The 13,440-nt window shown below is 38.3% G+C and overlaps 1 protein-coding gene across 7 annotated transcripts in view; it reads left to right on the top strand.

The window, feature by feature from the left end:
• Positions 1-13,440, top strand: part of reln (reelin) — a 166,753-nt gene that overhangs the window by 76,464 nt on the left and 76,849 nt on the right. For all 7 annotated transcript variants that reach the window (XM_028041893.1, XM_028041884.1, XM_028041864.1 and 4 more), the window contains exons 4-6: positions 3,075-3,145; positions 12,391-12,423; positions 12,526-12,604. In XM_028041893.1, coding sequence (XP_027897694.1) covers positions 3,075-3,145; positions 12,391-12,423; positions 12,526-12,604 — 183 coding nt within the window. The remainder of the gene's footprint in view (positions 1-3,074; positions 3,146-12,390; positions 12,424-12,525; positions 12,605-13,440) is intronic.

Raw genomic sequence — 13,440 nt, 5'->3', positions numbered from 1 at the left:
AAGATGAGACCGGATTCATGTAGGCTGAGAAAGAAAAAGAGGAAAGATGAATGAGGAATAAGGAAGCTGGTGGTAAATTGTTTACACCCACTTGACTAAGCATATGTGCTCAAAAGGAGTTGATACAAATTTTGCAGCCTCACATTTCCGCCCAAATCTGTCATTGTACTTTGGCCATTTGTTGTCTGTAAATCCACCGTAGGTCAAAAACTGCACTGTTTACGTAAATTGTGTCACTTTTAAGAGAGGGAGACTGCCGTGCTGAAAATAAATTGGCAATAACTTCACGAAGGAGGATTCTTTCACAGCGATTATGCAAAGTCACTCCTTTTTATGGAAAGACTCAACTTTCAAGGTATTTTAAAGGGATACAGTTGTCTGATATTCTCCAAAATTAACTTACCATTTGTACTTCACTTGTAATAAGAACTACTACAAGTGTAATAGTATAAAATATTATACTGTTACCACATTTACTCTCCTCCAACTACACAGATGTTGAAAGATCACAGAAATATAAACCTAGAGATATTAAACCAGTAAGTACAATTTAGCATTCTCTCACCAAAAAACCCCTTGATACAAAACGTTATACTTATCTTTTTCTGAGAAAAGGTTGCTGCAAATAAAATGTATTTTGACAGAAAATTGCTAAAAACAGAACAGTTATAAGGCTTTTCTTTAAATGTGTTGCATTCAAAAAACATGTTCCACAAAACAAAAGGTTAAGAACTTTTCTGTAGGAAGAGCTACGTTGAAGCCACTAAAAACGTCGTTCCTCTGTCAACAAAGAAACATTTGTCTTTTCCAGCAGCCATTGTACAGTGCATACAGCGGTAAAACCTGCTGACCAAAGGTGCTGGAGCTCTGCTGGGGTTGCTAGGTAACGGGTGACACACTTCTGGGGTTGTTGGGTTAGAGGCAGTGCAACATTACGTTCTAGAGGTTTTTGAAATGGCTCATTTTCCAGACACCATAAAATATTAACATTATTGCCTACTTAGAAGCAGTAAAAACTCAAATAGATGAACAAAAATGTGTGAGAAATAAATTTTACATAATAGATGCCCTTGAACCTTTAAAGTTGCTGATCTATTGAAAAAAACGTTGCTGTGCAAAAAGAATGAAAAGCCGTGTTCCTTTTGATTCTAAGAAAACATTGTATGCACATTATTTCAGTTTCATTGCTAAAATCCCACAAATGTTCAGTGTTTCAAACTAGAATTGAGAAACAATAGTGCACCTTGGTGAGCTGGTCTAAACCCATCATATTAAATTAAAACACATTTAGAGTCACAACCTGAAAGGGAAATACCCATATGCATACCAGACCACCTACAATCGAAGACTAATCTCTGCTAATCTCTACATTAGCATCTGTGCTGTTTGATGTTCATTTGTGCTGATACCACAGATTGAGTATCTTAAAAATGTGTGTAATGTTTGTGGATTTAGAGACAGTAGCCATCTTTGAAGAGATCTTCAGTCTCTTTGTGGGTGGCGCACATACTGTAGTTGTGTGTTTGTTTGCTCATTACTGGGAGGTTGGTCAGATTTATTAGTCACAGATGATTTTAATATTTAATGTATAACCCTAATTGCAACATGTAAAAAATGCTTGTGTGTGTGCCAGATGATACAACTGCTCTACACTCCCCTTGATGGATGAGCGCAGAGCATGCACATAGTCTGGGAGAAACGTGTCGCAGCTGTTGTGTTGCTCCTCTTTATGTTTTTGACCTCAGCCCCACTCCAGGCATTTTCCTGCAGCCTTTTGTGTTAGAAAAACGTTTTTAAAGTAGGGTAATGTAGTTTTTGCAAGCCATCTAAATCTATTATTGAGTTTTTCTATGAGATAAAAATGCAGTGCATCCAAAAGGTATTCACAGCGCCTCTACATTTTCTCTTGTTACAGCTTTACTCCAAATTACATGAAATTAATCTCTTTCCTCAAAATTCTACACACAAATGCCACAATATGACAACAAGGAAAACGTTTTTTGAGTTTTTATTAACTTTATTAAAGGGGACCTTTCAGGAAAAATTCACATTTTGCCTGTTTTTGTACATCCACTTGGCTTTCACTGCTACTAAAAACACCCCAAGCACTTAAGAAAATCACCGAGCTGTTTTTTGGGAATAAATTTATGTTTTTTGGTGTCTGGAAAATGAGACCTTTCAAAAACCTACCTAGCAACTCAAGCTGAGCTTTCACAACATCCAGTTTTACCGCTATATGCGCTGTACAATGGCTGCTGGAAAAGACAAGTGTTTTTGTTGTTGACTTACTGTCCAGAAACCACTCGCTGCATTGTTGTTGGTTGTGCAGGAGGCTCTACTTCTGCTTTTCAAAAACGTACGGCCTTATAGTTGCACATCTGTTTGCAGGGGGGCGTGACAGGATGGCCTAAAAGCTCAAAAAAGGCAGAACTGATCAGACTAAAATCTCATTATATAAGAATGATTTTGTGCAAAAAACTTTTATGAATATATTTTGTGTAGCACACAGCTACAAGGAAGCATAATAGGTCGCCTTTAATACCACTGACAAAATAATGTTAAAATTTAATGCTGTGCTTTTTTTTAAATTCAGTATATTGATAGGAAAATCTAGACACAAAAGAAATTAATTAATCGCTAGTTGATTGATAAGATTAACCAACTTTAGATTAATTCATTAATCAATAACTTGTATCCCTGCTTAATATTATAAACTGATGTTAGAACTTTATTAGAAGCAGCCATCAGATCCCATTGAGCATCCATAAGGTAACACACTCCACTACTTTTCATATTCTGATTTAGTCTCAGTTTGTTAAAATAGAAATTTTGACTTTGTGAAGAAGTTTCTTACTTTGATCTCAAAGTCAGATCATAATGGTTTTATAAAAAAGCCTTCTTTCATGTAGAACAGTGAAATGCAGTTTGGTAAAGTAGAAAATGATGCCATCTGTGCTAGATCGATGTTCAGACGGTATAATAAGGACAGCCAGTTAACTTTCCCCGTGGTGGTGTTTATTTTAATGGTCTTCCTCTCCTTCGTTTTCCCCTTCTTCTTCCATTCTCCTTCCCAGAGCCACAGCAACGCATCGAGGACAGATCATTTTTAAGGATGCGCTGGCCCAGCAGCTCTGCGAGCAAGGAGGTAAGTAACAAGGACAACACAGAGACGTTCCTCTATTCCTCTCCGTGGCATGACACAGGCATCATGAGGCACTCGTAGGGGTAATATATTCACATCTGTGCAGAAACACAAACGTGCACCAACAAATGCTGCATGGTCTCACCTTCTGTCAGTTCACATTGTGTGTATGAGTGTATAGTCAGGATTCGGATGTCAGAGCAGCTGATGTTCAGGACTGTGCCTTTGCAGCACTTCCTGGCTTTCTTTCTGCTTAATGATGCAGCCAGAGTTAGAGAGATTCGGATGCCCTATATTGCCAGCTTAATTTCAGCTTATGCTAAACTCAGCTTTTTCCCCCACTCCTTTTTGCTCCTTCTCTGTCAGAGATTTACACTCTCAAGAATTCTTACATCCACTTTCTGTGACAGTCCTAAGTAGCTATTGACAGACAGTGCAGTCCCACTCTGCATGCTGAGTGTGTATAATTGCTTGTTTACAGGCAAAATGCCTCCCTCCTCCTCACTTAAGAACTCCCCGCTTGTAGATCAGAATTGATCTTTAATGCCAAACGAAGACAGAGTGCAAATGCTGCTGCTCTTTTTCTAATTGTAGCAGCGAAAAAGTGGCTTTTAATAAATAAATACTTACTTTTTATGTTTATTTGCAGTGCATAGAAACTTAATTAGGAAAAGACAACTAAAGTTAGTCCGTATATTCTTCAGTAGATCATCGGAAGCCCTTTAGAAAAAAATAGCTGGGGAATAAGTACTTAAATGTGTCATTTGGAAGAGATAGAGCTCAGAGCTCAGTTAGCCATGGATGATCAACAGAGACGGAAAAGCGAGAAGGCTTTTCTCCTTTGTCTCCTTGCCGGAGAGCTCATCCTCTCACCACCCCTGACACACTGCCCCAGTCTACCCTCCCTGCACATGAAATATCTGCAGCCAACAACAGTCACTTAGCTATAAAGTGCCAAGGCCCCAAAGTATCAACACTAACACACAGCCGCTGGCCGCAGACAGGCTGGAAAGCAGATATTTAGTCCTCACAAGACCTTGGAGGAGGAGACGACTTGTAAAGCGGACAGTGCAGTAATGTAATACATGGATAGGATGAGAACAGAGTGAGCTTGGATCAAAGTGGTGACAGCGGTAAGTGATCCAAAGAGGAAGGTATCAATCTGAATACTGGAGACTATAAATTACAGAACTGAAACAAAGCATTCATTTTAATAAAAGAGTTCAAGTGAACATATGAACTTGTTGTTTGTACTCATCTTAAAGGGGCAGTATTGTGTATTTTAGGGACATTTTGTAGCACAATCAAGTAACTGTTAACTTCAGTTATTATAAAAATGTTTGATATATCAAACATGACCTAATCATTTGGCGATGACACATTTTTACAAGTTTGAAACTTAGGCCTTAAAGGATTACAAGAAATTTTACTTTGTAATTTAGCGCTTTGAAATTAGGCCTTTATCGTTTTAAAAACTCTTGTTCATTCTGAAACTCTGCTTTCAGGAAGTTATCCCAACATCACTCCTCTGTTAACCCTTTAACAATATTTTTACCAGCATTCAAATGAGAAGTAGCTCCTACAATGAGCTCAGTTCCACCAGGTGTTTGCTAATTGCTGCTGGCTAGTCTGAAGGAGCCGAGTGGGGGAGAGCTGCTCTGTGAGGCGGAAGCTTGGATCCTGGAGCTTTGAGGAGGAGCTGCGCCTCGGAGGCGGAGCTTTGTCCACCCAGGTGTTTTGCACAGCTAAATGGTTGCCATGGAGATTAACGGATTTCTCAAACATGCATGAAAAAATGAAGGCAACACCTCAGTTACTAAGTTTTAAAGTAACTTTTTGGATAAAATGTAAGACGCCTTCAGGAAACGAGAGAAGAAAACCAGTTGCTTTCTATTCAAAATTTTAGGACTTAAGTTTTAAGCTAACGAATTTGAGAAGACAACTAGTATTTTTCCGGTCAGCAGATTGTCCCACCTGAGCTATGGATTTCTGGAGTTCCTCCAGAGTTATCCAGGGCCTCTAAGATGCTGCTTTAATTATTGTTGCGTCAGTTTAGGTGGCCGGACACATTTTGTTAGGTTTGGAGTTGTTTTCCATGCATCTTTCATCTTTGGATTATAACTTGTGCAGCTCTATGTGAGATGCTCAATACTTGGGATTTTATCTTTGAATCTACTACCTGGTTCATATTTCCTTCTATGTGATGCAAGTTATTCATTGTTCTCTAACAAACCTATGAAACCTTCACAGAATTGGATTTATACCAAAAATACCCCCAAATCTTAAACTATTTATCTTTTTTCTTCCCCTTTATTTTATGTGAATGTGTTATCCTGTGTTGGTCTTTCACATAAAGTCCTAATAATAATAATAATTAGTGAAATATTATATTTATGCTTTTACATTGTCAAACATTTGATGTTGCAGCATAACTGTGCAAAGACGCAAGCTTAGCAAAGTCAGATTGAACAACGTTAAATTTTTCATAAGTTGTCAAAAGGCTCATTTACCAGTTGGTGACACATGAATTTTTTTTTTCTGCTTTATCAGATTCATAAAATCTGCTACCATGCAGTAAGTAGACAAATTTCAGAACTAGCTTTAAAATTTAAAAAGATATGAGATATGAAAGATATGAGGCTTCAAGCTATTTAAGAAGTTTAAATACTTAAGACTCAAGCTTTTAGAAATGGGAGTTATGTAAATCTAGGTTATGATCCATAGAGGAGAGTGAGGGAAAGTTCAATAAGGAGCAGAAAGGGTTGAGACATGGAAGGAGAGGGCAAGCAATTGGGACTGATCAAAAACAAGTAAGGAACAAATGGGTAGATTAGCGAAGAGGCTAAACTCTGACAAGGATGAATCTAAAAATTCTAATTTATGGATAAAATCAGATTTACTGTAATACCTCAACTAATGCTGGATCAAGTGACCTGCAACATTCTGCTTCTCAGTAACATAAAGCCCCCGAAAGCCTCCGAAGATATGAGCAGGGGGCTGGATTTGTGTGTGTTCATGTGTGTGTAAAATAATCTGCAGCAGTTTTGGGGGATGCCTGCCTGGTACCAGACATGCGGCTCCCCCCCCTTGCTCCTTTCTGCTGTGCCAGCACACTTATTCACCTCTTCCCTTCAATCTGCCAGCAATATCTTCCCCCAGCATCCCTTCTAGTTTGGGTTGCTTGGATTTGCACTCTCATAACTCACCCTGATATTCCCGTAGTGTGGTTTTGTTTGTTTTTCCATGAAGCATAATGTTAAAACTCTTCTTTTACAAATTATAGGGAGTAAGTGAGTGTAACCACCTGCATAATCTTACATTTAATACATGTATAATCCATACATCCAACACTAAACCCATTTTTAATAGTTAACCAAAAATAGTCATATTGTTTTTCAGAAAAACGTGTCACAATATAAGCAGAGTTCTACTCTTGAGTAAAATTTTAGGTACTTTATATGGGGAAATTTTCCCCATATAATTCGAGCGCACACATTTGCAGTCTGAAAGCAGAATTTCATATCTTTTTTTCTCAAATCTTTACTACTTGTACTTACATTTTCAGTTTTAAAGCAGAACTGCATGTCTTTCTTCTCAAAACATTTAATACTTGTACTCAAAATGTCTGCTCTCTTTCAAATATTCCCTGTGCTTTCTCAAACCTTTCTCCTCACGCTCAAAACTTGTCTCTTCTTCAAATCTCCACTTGCAAACTTTTCTGCTCGCTTGTGAATCATTTTCTGCTGGGCTTGGAACAGAAATGCACCGTTGCCTGGCAACCTCTCAGCCAATAGAATGCAAGTGTTAAACTGGGTGCGTTTGTTTCCTTCTACTGGGTGTGCTTGTGTGGCTACAATCGATTGTGGCAACTGGTGAAGTTTTTACGTACAATTTTTGAATGTTTTACGGTGAAAACATTGTGAAGAATTAGCGCTGTCTGGAATTTCACTATGTCAGTGAACTTAATCATTTGGATTTTACAAATTGTTTTTAGTGCTTTCTAAATATCATGTCTTATGGATTATTCTTATTGCTTTTTTTTGTAATATTGGTAGTGCCTAGAAGCTTTGTGATTTTGCCCTAGCTTTTTGCACAATAACTTAAATAGGGTAAAATTAGCAAATTAGAAAACAAAACCAGTTGTAATAATGCATCCATTCGTCTTTGGGTCAAGTTGTTTGTAAAAGAAAAATACAGTTTCGAATTAGTACGAGTTAGTAAAAGTTTCTTCTTTGCTATTTAGTTTCAGAAACATATATTCAGCATAAAAAACAAGTCTAGATGGGACTAGCCAAGTGGATAAGGAAATATGGCTTATAGTTGGGGAAGAGGGTGGAGCCTTTGGACATGTTGAATTGCGCTGTGTGCCGTCCATCACTTCTATCTCCTGACAGTGGGGGCAACAATCCCAGATTTCTGCCCAGCATCGCCAGCTCCTCTCATTTCCAATGAGAGCATAAATCAGATCTTTATGGGCCCGGTCGAGTGTTCTGCGGCCCAGATGGATTATTAAAGGGACATATAACTCAAAGAGGCCACCGCTCCCTGAGGGTTGCCTGATCACAGCGCAACAGAGAGGGGACGGGTGGCCTACCCTCTCCCACCTCCTCACTTCCCACCCACCCAGTCTGCCAGCCAGCCTGCTCTCCTGGCTGGATGCCATTCCTCACTAGCAAGAAATCTTAAGACCTTCGTTGTCTGAATGTCTCCCCTCTAGAGTCCTACATATCTCCAGCAATATGTTGCTTTTTTCAGGAACTGCGCCTGCTTTTCTGAAATCTGTCTTCTGATCTTTTGTCTTTTGGGGTTTTTTTCTTTAAAATTGCCTTAATTTTCATCAAAATTCAAACAAATGATGGTACTGTACATTAAAGAATGGGTTTTTGAAAGGGATGTATTATGCAAAATTCACATTTTACATGTTTTTGTACTTCCATTTGGATCTCAACTGCTTCTAAAAAACAGCTCAAGTCCTTAAAAAAACACCAAGCAGGTTTTTGGCAATATGTTAATGTTTTTTGGTATTTGGAAAATGAGCCATTTTCCAAGATACCAAAAATGTAGCGTCACAAATCAGCAGGCACTGCCCATAACCTAGCAACCCCAGGAGCCAAGCTCGTTACCTAGCAACCCCAACTGAGCCCCATCCGTCACCTAGCAACACAAATGGAACTCCAGCACGTTTGGTCAGTTCGTTTTACCGCTGTATGTACAATGGCTGCTTGAATAGTTAAGTGTTTTGTTGTTGACTTGCCATCCAGAAATCACTTGCTGTACTCTTGTTGGTTGCGCAGGAGGCTCGACTTCTGCTTTTCAAAGGTACGTGGTTGTATAATTGCTCATCTTATTTGGACTTAAAGTGACAAGAGGCCCTAAAACAGCTCATTCTGAAAGGAGCTGAAAACGGGTAAAACTGAGCAGACTAAAATCTTATTTAAGAATGATTTTGTGCAAAAAAAACATTTTTATGAGTATACCATAGATCAGTCCTGACTCGTTCATGGAAGCATAACAAGTCACCTTTATCGTCAGTGGTGTAAAAAAAAAACAATCACAGCTCGGAGCGTACTTTGGCTTTGAAGTCATGCTTAAGTACATTTTTAGAATATTTGGGTCCAAATATTTGAATTTTAATGCTCATTTAAACTGATGTATTCTATCCCAGAAAATGTTTAAATGTTATCAATTAGGGTAATTTTTAGTCGTCAAAACTGCTCAGTTTATGAATTTAGATGACAGGAAAACAGGAGTGATGTAGTACTGACCTAAATCACTGCATAAATTACTTGTAAAAGTAACACGTTTCAGCGCTATCACTCGTCTCTGTAGTATCGGTTTAAGATCAGAGCCCTAATTATTACTGTGGCAAAGCCTGGTTATTCTTCAGCGGAATAAAGTATTTACAATGTGACCACAGGGAGCTGTTCTTTCAAGTCACTGTAGACCAACAAAAGCTGCATCCTGCACCCTGGTGATTCAATAATTGCAACCACCAGTTGGACGAGAGCGAGGCAACTTCAAATGCCGTTCACGTCTTCGACAATGTGAGTCAGACAAAGCAAATGTGCAAGAGCAGATGCTGTTTAAAGCGCTCCTAGAAAAGTGAAGAGGGAAGAGATTAGGGTTGAATGAGGGGGAGAAGACTTGAGATGACTTGTGCCCTGTGTCTTGGTACATGTTCGAGTCTGCCAAAGCTTATCCTCGTTTGTCCCCAGTTGTCGCGTTCCGATCCTCCTCATCAGCACCCGTCTGATTTGGGTGTCCCTCGTGTTTATTTAGCTGTTTTTATTATTTGTGCATCAGCATAGAGAGCACTCGTTCAGCTTTCTATGAATGCATGTTTTTCCCCATGCACACTTGTATGTTCAAGCCCTGGCCAGGAAGATACAGGCATTAGTAGAGATGAGCCGCTAATAGACGAGGCGGTAATTGAAGTCTTTAAGAAAGTGAGAGGGGGATTAATCCAAGCGAAATGAGCACCACTGTCTGCTGTGGGTGAGGCGGAGAAAGGCAGAATGGGTGTGATAGAGAGACGTGATGAAGCATAGAAAAGAAATCTGTAAATGAGGCTCTTTTTGGAAGCTGGAAGGGATTATCCACAAAAGAAATAAATAAATCTTCTGGGCCGTTCTCCAGCCAAATGGTCTATCTGGAAAGAGTTGAAAACTAAGCCAAAGAAGGCCACAGAGAGCAGAACTATCAAACAATTTATGCACTTTGGTTGTTACAGCTGAGTAACAACTCTTGTTATGAACAAGAAACATTGGGACCGATGGTTACTGTCAACATACTCTGAATCAGCAAACTCTGTTGGATTAGAGGGGTGAGGAATAAAGATGGAGAGAAACAACAGAGGCTCTTTCATGTGCCTTTATTGGGTTTCATCGCAGAGCGGGTTTTAGAGGAGCAGCCAGTGAACCCGTCACTAAAGCCACTAAAACTTTAGCATCCACAGTCAGCATGGAAACTTTTGCACCCTTGCAAAAATTATAAATCCATCCTAAAAGCATTTGCATTGATAAGAAATGAGGGCAGCTGACGAAAGTAAAGCTTCAGCTCAAATAAGTACATTTGCAGGACTGTTATGAAAGGAGAGGACCATTTTCCTTAATCCCTCCTGACCTTATTCAGGTTCAGTTGTTTAAAAGGGGCTTTAGGTAGGCTTTCCTTTAAAATTTTAAAGGAGTCTTAAGGGACTGAGTAAAAGTTTGAAATGAATCCTTACTTTGTTATCTGAGTGTGTCTTATTAGCTGAGCACGAACATCTAGGGAAGAGAGTATTGCGGCAGATTATTCCTTTTATAAAGTCTGGATAAGGCTGCTTTAAATTCCAGTAACTAAAGTACGGTGAAAAAACATCAGCAAGACTGACTAGCTTTTAAATTAAAAAACACAATTGGTCAGAACTCGGGTAACTGGTTAAACCAAAAATCTAATTTACTAACGTTAACGACCATTTTTAACAGCTATGGACCCCTTACATTTTATAGTTTACATCTGGAAAATTTTTTGTACGTGCACAACGCTGGAGCGCAAAATGACGATTCTTTTGCATGCCGTTCATAGCTGCACACACAAACTGTCACGGTGTAGTTATGATCAGATTAATAACCAACAACTGAATTTGGTTAAGTTTTATTACCTCTGGTTAATCTCAGTGCTCTAGTTCTTATATTCTGAGTCACTATTGTGATTTTATCTTTTTAGTTATTTCTTTTATTTTTTTGTTCTCACGTGTTTAGTTATGTTCCGTTTAGATATTTTTACTAAGGTTATCAGGCATTAGTGTTACTGCTCACCTGTTTCCACAACACCTCTTCACCTCCCCAGGATTCTTACTCCCTGTTTTTCCTCACTATTTGTCAGATCCTTCACCCGTCTAACTCCTGTTGCTCCCAGTTTTTTCTTTTTTGAATTATTATTTTATTAAGATTTAGCACTGCACGGTATGACTGAAAAACTTATCACGATATAAATAAATAAGATCTGACTTTTGATGGGGCTCTACCTGGTTAAAATTAATAATGCTAAAAAAAAAAACTGATTAGATTTTAAGAAAAGATACAGTTCTACTTAAAAATATATAATTAAAACATTTATTTGGTTAATTTTATTTAATTATTCCCTCAAACTTTTTGGGGTCCTTCTAGAGGCCCCCTCAAAGAGCCGCTTCCCCCACTTTGAAAAACATTGCTCTAAAATATAAGAATATTCTGTCTTAAGTTTTAACCTTTACATTTTTCAGCACAAAAACCTTGGAAACACTTTTCTTTAGCTCTAAATTGGAGTTAGATCTTTTTCTACAAAGTGTTCTTTGTAATTGAGTTACAGTCATTTTTAAACTCACAGTTGATTCATTAAGATCTACCACTCAGAGCCCCCACATCTTCATCAACTTCCCATTCACCTCCTTCCTCCTCTCGGAGCTGCCATGTCCCCTGGGAGAGATTGATGGCTGAGTGTGTTTGCTGGGCAGCGGCCACAGATCACAGCCTCCGCCTCTGGGGAGGATGGCGGTTAATTGCCATTGAACTATTAATCATAGCAGCCAGGCCTTTCATTACTGAAAGGAATTAACATCAGTAGCTAGGAGACTTTGGGGAAACACAGAGAAACTTTGTTTTACTCAGATATGATGTAAGATTGGCCGCTTTTTCTTGTCCTCACTTCCCAAAAGAGTACAGTTAAAGTTGCAAACTGTGTAAAATATAGATGGTGGGATAAATATTTGCATGGAAACCTGTGTGTTTGTATCCGCACTTTTCAGCTTTATTTGTGTCGACCAGCAGCAGCTTTCTGCAAGTGATACACTGCAAAAACTCCAAATATTACCAAGCATTTTTAGTCATATTTTGGTGCAAATATCTTAGTGCACTTGAAGTAAAACAAAAGTAACTTACAAGCAACTTTTCAACAGGATATGGGTTCTTGTTTTAAGTCGATAATTCCCTAATATTGATGATATTTACTAGTTCTGACAGATTATTTGGGAATAATTTCTTGTCCCATGTTATAAGCAACAAAACCTACCACTTTTTTCATCAATATTAAGGAGTTATTTACCTAAAACAAACACCTATATCTTACTGAAAAGTTACTTGTAAGTTAGTTTTGTTTTATTTAAAATATGTGAAGGTATTTGCACTAAAAATTAGACCAAACATACTTATGATTCTGTACTTTTGCAGTGTAAGGTTAGGATTAGGTGGACTTGCCATAACTTGACTAACACCTGTTCTCTGTTTTAGCTCCAACAGAAACCCCCTTGAGACCCAACCTTGGTGAGTTTCAATTGCAATAAATGTTATTAATTTCATTCATTACTTCAGTCCTGCCTGACAGTAGATTTAACTGTGAGCACATTGTGCATTGCATGTTTATAGTGGAGCTCCATGCGAAACATGCTGTTCTGCGAGATGACTTTGACTCCAACATCCCAGGAGAGTTGGACTCTAACATATGGTAGGTGGAAAAGTTTCTGTTTCTCTTGCAGCCTGAAAGGCCACTTGTGTTTTCTGGGAATGCTCAACCAAGTTTGACAGAGGTTCACTCATTTGTACCAGTTTTTATGGATCATCAAGTTGCTTTTTGTGGCAGAATTTGGTGGCTGTGTGAACTGAGCCTGATAACTATAAGAAGGACCTTGCAAATGCATTTATGTACTTTTCCACATTTTGCCATGTTGAAAAGACATCTTTTATGTATCATCATATGATTTTATGTGCAAGGATAATCCGTTGTAGCCAACAATAGTGAAAGGCAAATGACAAATGATGTTCTTTTTTTTTTTTACCTATAAAAATCTAAAAAATGTTGTGCATTTTTATTCTTCTCATTTACATTATGACACAGGTAAAGTGCAGATGTGAATCCAATTAAGAGTCTGTGAGAAGATTTGGAGTAACTAAACTCCAAATAATTTTTTTTCCGGATAAACTGTCTAAATTGGTCATTATGGGTGATGTCATGTTTTCTGTGCAAACTGTGACATTTTTTATGTAAATTTCTTAAATTGTCCAATATTTAGTCTAAAACCGTTTTAGTGCTGCCCCCTGTGGGCTGAATGATGGCTATTGCAGTCAGATTTTTCAAATGGTTACAACGGTACAGTTTTACTTATATCCACATTGGCCACGCCCTTCTGTCTGTCTTGGCTCCGCCCACTTTTGTGGAATGTTTTAAAATTTGTGCTTTCACAGGGGGTTTAGTTATGACACTTTTATTTTAAAATTCCTATATAGAGACACTCTCCATCAAATTGAACTGAATTTTAGCTGTTTTGAAAAAGAAAATGATAA

This window comes from Xiphophorus couchianus, chromosome 2 (genome assembly GCF_001444195.1).
Source record: "Xiphophorus couchianus chromosome 2, X_couchianus-1.0, whole genome shotgun sequence".
Classification (NCBI taxonomy): domain Eukaryota; kingdom Metazoa; phylum Chordata; class Actinopteri; order Cyprinodontiformes; family Poeciliidae; genus Xiphophorus; species Xiphophorus couchianus.
Note: the sequence above shows the minus strand (reverse complement) of the source record. Positions and strands in the feature narration are given on the sequence as shown.